This window comes from Castanea sativa, chromosome 5 (assembly GCF_040712315.1).
Source record: "Castanea sativa cultivar Marrone di Chiusa Pesio chromosome 5, ASM4071231v1".
In the NCBI taxonomy this organism is placed as follows: Eukaryota; Viridiplantae; Streptophyta; class Magnoliopsida; order Fagales; family Fagaceae; genus Castanea; species Castanea sativa.
The window spans coordinates 8,661,721-8,667,720 of record NC_134017.1 but is presented as its reverse complement, the minus strand read 5'-3'; the positions used below and the strand labels follow the sequence as shown (position 1 = coordinate 8,667,720).

Sequence of the window (6,000 nt, the reverse complement as noted above, 5' to 3'; positions counted from 1 at the left end):
AATGATTGAATAAAATTACAATCAAATTTGGCATGGAATTAAAACCAACACAAAATGGTTATAAATCACAACTTTACAAAGCCCATACCTCAAATAAATAATATATATATATATATATATATATATACACACCAAGTGCAAAAACACCAAACCCTATTATTTCTCAATGTTTGTGTCTCTAAGAAGGCTTGTTAGCCGCCTATATCCTTTTCGTGCGAAATAAGCTTCAATAGTTAAAGATACAACGACTTTATTAGTACAACCCAAAGTGAAATTGCAGCACGTAAGTTTAATTAAGAGCACTCTCATAAGTTTAAGAGTTTAATTAAGAGCACTCGCATGAATAGGAACCATGGTGTATACTAGTCCATATTATAGCCATGTTAATGTTCCTCCCATTGCTGTGTCAAAAATTTAACTTAGAATTCGGTGGAGGTGAATATTATATTGGGTCCAAACTCAAAAGGATTCCTTCCATAGTAGCCTCCAGTCCACCCTTTGACGAAATCACCAAAAAAATATAACAATGTAAATGACATTACAAGTCCAACAATATTACCAAAAAAGACCGGCTCCAAAACAAAGAAAATAGCCAAGAAATTTGACACAATAAATAACCTTTATTATTGATAACATAATTTTGTTAAGCAGCATTTGAGATACTGTACAGGTACAGGCCATCTAAAATTATAACATTAATTTTTTCCTGGTTTTGAACACTACATTATACCGCACCTAGTGCCCGTCAAACTTTGCACATTTACAAGTCAATTGTGTCACTCTGAACTCTTCAATCCAACAAATTTATTCCCTCCAATACTGCATAAGCTCAAACCACTGTCTCAGTAAGTCAGAAAGGGTTCTAGGAAGTGCTTCAATGTTCCTTAGCACAATGTAATATGGGAAGGGAAAGGAATCCATATACTTTGAAAATTTAATGCTTCCACCCTCAAAGGATGCTTCCATGAGGTCCATGATCGACTCTTGCGGACTATCCAGAAGGAGAAATGCAACCATACGCTTCCGACTCAATGCATCTCTAACACAGCGCTTCAAGTTTTCCTTCTCATGGAACCGACCATCTGCAATGATCAAGACAAGCTGTTGTAATGGGTTCTGTCCAGATGGAAGTCGTGCCTTTGCCACAGTTACATCCAACATGTTGTTCAAATACGTCAACAGATCAACCACTGGTTCATCCGCAATGGTATTCTCTTGTTTGAATGTCAAGCTGGAGATCATCTTGATCCCAGCCTCTCCAGTAAACGACTGATCAAAATCGTGCAGTAACCTAATGTTCCCCTTCTTTCCAAAGCTTGTAACAGCCAAGTTTCCCATTTCCAGTTGAGACATGGCACGACAAACAGTTACTAGAGCCTCAATGGCAACATCACCACAGCAACTCTCAGACATACTACGGGAATCATCCACAGCAATAACAACTTGATAATCACGTTTGTTAGGTCGGGTCCGCCTCAGCCATATCTTATCTTTCCTGTAATGACTTGCAATGTATGGAATTACCTTCTTCATGTTAATACGCTTACCAGTTTTATAATCCCCTTGGAGCTTGCTGGCAAGAGTGGGCTCTAACACAAGCCGCAATTGTTCCGCCAATTCCTGGGATAACCTTGTCGTCTGTAGTTCATATCTTCTCCAAAGAGCAGTAGCATTATTGTTCACATCATTGGAAACTTCCTCAGGATCTTGGGCCTTTCCCAGCTCATCATCAACAGAAAGTTTGCTGAATTGATGTATGCCTTCACTCAAGTAAGACTTCTTGACAGAGACCAAACTCTCTGAAAGGCTTCCAGGATTATCATCATCAAGACTTTGAACCTCTTCAGATCCCTCATTAGGTGACTTCTCCAAATCTGTGAGCTGCATATGCTCTTCAATCTTACTTCTGTGGATTGAGGCAGAGCTCTTGAGAGGGGGTGCTTCAGAATTTTGCTTCTCAATCTCCATATCAGTAAGGTCATCCCTATGCACCGTAAGACTATCTTCATCCGGCTTATTTCCATTGAGATTTCTGTCAACCTGCTCAGATGTTGCAGGTCCCAAGGCCTGTGCTGTCCCTTTCTCAAATTCGGACACAAATCCATATTCATCTTCATTTGCATCCTCGATCTCACCTTGTGACTCTGTATTGTCTGCCTGAAGATCAACAGACACTTTGACTCTTTCTTTCCACTCTTCAAGTGCATCCCCAACATTCCGGTAAGGATTAGTTTGGGTTTTTTGAGTAGATGAAGGTTCATGTTGAGGGAACTGACTTTTTGGTTGATCGTCAGTCAATCTCCCACTATTTGATGAGTCAGCCACCTCAATATCCATTTCAGTAGTATTAGTGGAAGGTAAGCCCTTTAAAGGAGCAAAGTCATTTTGAGCATCATTGCTGCTAGACCAGTTTGATTGTGGTGCTATATTTCTTGAATCTGGTGCCTGAGAGTCACCTTTTGGTTGTGTTGCAGATTCTGCATTGGGCACATGATTAGAAATAAGATCAGAAATTCCTGGCTTAAACATATCATTACTTGGTTTGGTTAAATTCTTCTCAACATTCTCTTCATGATCTCTACCAGGATCATCCCTTTCAGGACTTCCACCCACTTGTTCTGCCTCTGCCTCTCCCATTGTTTCATCTGTTGCATTTGTATTTTCTTCCTCATGGTTTCCCTTCTCATCAGACTCCTCATTCTCCACAGGATCTGCGCCCTCCACAGAATCTGCAACCTCCTTTTCATCTGTGTCCATATCTTCATCAGAACACTGATTTGACTCCTCAGGGTTTAACCCTGTGGGATCAGCAAATGCTTCTTCTTTGTCCAGTTTCATGTCTTCTATGTTCTCTCTGTCAGCAAGATTGTCCTCACTTCCAATCTCATCATCTTGTTTGTCAAGTTCATCAGAATTAAGCTCTCCAGGTTCATCAGCATTAAGCTCCCCAGGTTCATCAGTAGTAGCAGCACTATCTTCCTTGGCCCTAAGCTCCCTAGAGCTTGTATCTCTATCCCTAACAGAAGACCCTGATTCATACTTCTCATTTAAATTACTGGGTGGTTCATCTTCATCCTTATCCCAAAGTTTCTCATCAACTGCTTCACTGTTAGCACCGGTTTCCCCCATTGCAGACTCTAACTGTTCATCCTCACTACCATCATCATTGTTATCTTCTGCAGAGTCCTCACTAACGCTCTGTGCATCGGCTGCAAAATCCTGTTCCATCTCAATCCCCTTCTCATTCTTATTCGGGACTTCATTTGAGGCATCTTGCTCTTCACTTGGCTGTAGAAACATTTAATGGAAAATAATGAGACAGTCGAAGCATTAATGAAATAGAAAGAAAAAGGCATTAATACCAAGTTATGCAAACTCAAATGTCTTTCAATGCGGTACCTTATCCAATGCCCCAATCAGCTGATCTTCATCGGTTATCTGATCACTGACATCATTCATTCCAGCACCTTCTCCCATACCAGTTCCATTTGCATCTTCAGATCTATCACGAGTACCATCATCCACCTGATCTTCAGCAGAGATGCCAAATCCTTTTGAAAATAAAGAAGCAAAAACACTTGCAAGCACATGGGTCACCATAGAAACCTGCAAGGATAAATACAGATTTTAGTTTTTGTATTTCATAAATTTGAAGTTTGCTTCCATGAATAATTCAGATAATTAAAATAGCACAGGTAAAATTCGAACCAAAAAAAGGAGTCATCCTATTGTTTGAATCTTCATTTACAATAGAAAACGAGTACTATTGTTTTTCACATGCACAGAAAAATTGGCAAATATGACACTTGAAGAAAAAAATTTCTTCACACAAAATTAAAAGAAGAAATGCCAAGTTTTGAGCAAAGAGGCAACAAACTTACCGTTCTATACATAGCTAAAAGATCTTGCAGGAGTGCATCGCCAAAGTTCAAAATTATGTTCAAAGAGACATGTAGATGCTTAAATTGTGCTCCAATTTGGGAATTACTGCTAATATCAATGCTAGAATGATTCAGGAGTTTTTCCTGAGCACAGCCAATCAGATGATTAACCAGATTAGATATATCTACAAATGGGAAAGACCTGACAATAATCAAAACATGCAGCAAGTAACTTACAGCATAGAACATAGTTTTGAGAAGCTTATCACATAATAGATCCAATCTTAAATCCACTACAAATGAGTCAAACAGAAATTCCCAAGAGGTAATATTCCCCACTGACTCTTCTGGAAGGTTTTGTCCAGAACTTGATGAGCCTAATCTCTGCAATGCATCAGTGATATGTTCAAAAGTACTGTTAAGGGCTTCAACAAACCCAGAACTATTGCCCTCAGTATGTTCATTGATTGACGGCATGGAATTATACTCTTCCTCCATCAATTCTCCCTGCAAAAAATTTCAAGTAACATTTATAAGTTCTATTTCAGACAGCAGGTTCACAATCTAGTTACATTTCCGCTCAGAGCTCAAGCAACAAAAGAAGCATAGAAGAAGACGAATAGAAAGGAGGAAAAACAAAACAAGAAAAGATACCTTTCTAAACACCACTTCAAAATGACTGAACAAAACTTCTATAACTGAGCTTGAATCCACATCTTGCTTTTTGAAAGCTAAGAGATGCTCCTCAAACTTATTTATGGCCTGGAAGTTTTGAGACACCAACTGTTCCATTTGTTTTGTAATAACATAACAGTGTGAGGTACCAGCTAGTGTTGCTGTAGATCTGTTTTGGCCAAGAAGGTAATAATCCAATGCTTCCTGTTACAGAATTATCATCAATATTGTCCAAGAAATACTGTCTTCAAAGAAAAACACAATGAGGAACAATAATATTGCACCTTAGATTTCTGAAAATCAGGAACAAAATTTCCAATGAAAGCAAGAACCCTATTTGCTGCAGCTTTGACACCATGACAAGTGTTTAAATGGGTATCTTCAAATGTTCTTAGCACCAGAGACGCTTCATTCAGCATGGCACACAAACCATCAAAGAGTTCCTGCAAAGAAAAATTCTCATATCTTAAGCTTAAGAGAAAGGCGAAACAAAATATCAGAAAAAATTATAACAAACTTGCCAAGCCACATTCCAGACTGAAAATTTACCTTCTGCTGCCACAGGCATTTCAAGGTGCCATGTTTATTTTTGATATGGCACACACTAACAGTTTCAATATCAGTGGTTGGAGAATTTGGATAGAGATTTTCCAATGTAGATACAGATTCCCTCAAGCGCTTCAATTGCTTAGCAAAATCATTGACAGCAACCTGCTGCTTCTGCTGTATCTCAATGAGCTGGTTGAGAAAAGCACCCGACCTATCAACCTACAAAAAAAAACAAGAAATCAACACAGGACGATTATAGATACTCTTGGAACTAACTGTTTCTTAAATAATTGTGTAGAAACTGGACAGGCAAGCAAGGCCTGACCAGAGAGACAATAATAGTGATTTTTAGATGTACAAACTCATTAAAGTCTAGCATTCACCCATAGTTAAATTAATCAGGTTTCCCATGTCAAGCAAGATATCACAAAGAAAAATGGAATTGTATCAAGTTGGCAACACTACCTAATATGGAAATTGAACATAAAGCATGAGAAATCAGTTGATTAAACTAAATCAAACTAAAAATGTCTTTTCAGTTGATATTTAGTTAGAGATCTACCTGTTCACGAGTAATATCCTTATGGGAGTTTAGGCAAATCTGTTGCAGAAGTAGCACTGATGCTATGCTCTTAAAGTAGTACTCATTGGCGGTTTTCCATTCAGCAACCAAGGTCTCATGGGGAAAACTTTGAAATTTGCTGGCAGCAGCAACATCCAAAGCTCCAGGAGCCAGTCTACTTTGTGTCAGGAGCAGATGCTGTACATCATATGATGGCTCAAGGAACCACCAAGATTTGTGTTGGCCCTACAAAGTGCCAGTCATGAAAAAGAAAACCAACATTTAGCCTTTATAATAATGCACAAACAATCTGAGCTATAGATTACAACAACT

The 6,000-nt window shown here is 38.7% G+C and overlaps 1 protein-coding gene across 3 annotated transcripts in view; it reads right to left on the bottom strand.

Annotated features, from left to right (window-relative positions):
• Window positions 1–600: 600 nt before the first annotated feature.
• The window catches only part of LOC142633381 (midasin), a 39,984-nt gene continuing 34,584 nt past the window's right edge, over window positions 601–6,000 (bottom strand). For all 3 annotated transcript variants that reach the window (XM_075807613.1, XM_075807615.1, XM_075807614.1), the window contains exons 65-72: window positions 5,668–5,913; window positions 5,106–5,324; window positions 4,841–4,999; window positions 4,536–4,760; window positions 4,119–4,388; window positions 3,882–4,025; window positions 3,400–3,606; window positions 601–3,288 (exon numbers count right to left, since the gene is read on the bottom strand). In XM_075807613.1, coding sequence (XP_075663728.1) covers window positions 805–3,288; window positions 3,400–3,606; window positions 3,882–4,025; window positions 4,119–4,388; window positions 4,536–4,760; window positions 4,841–4,999; window positions 5,106–5,324; window positions 5,668–5,913 — 3,954 coding nt within the window. In that variant the 3' untranslated portion in view covers window positions 601–804. The remainder of the gene's footprint in view (window positions 3,289–3,399; window positions 3,607–3,881; window positions 4,026–4,118; window positions 4,389–4,535; window positions 4,761–4,840; window positions 5,000–5,105; window positions 5,325–5,667; window positions 5,914–6,000) is intronic.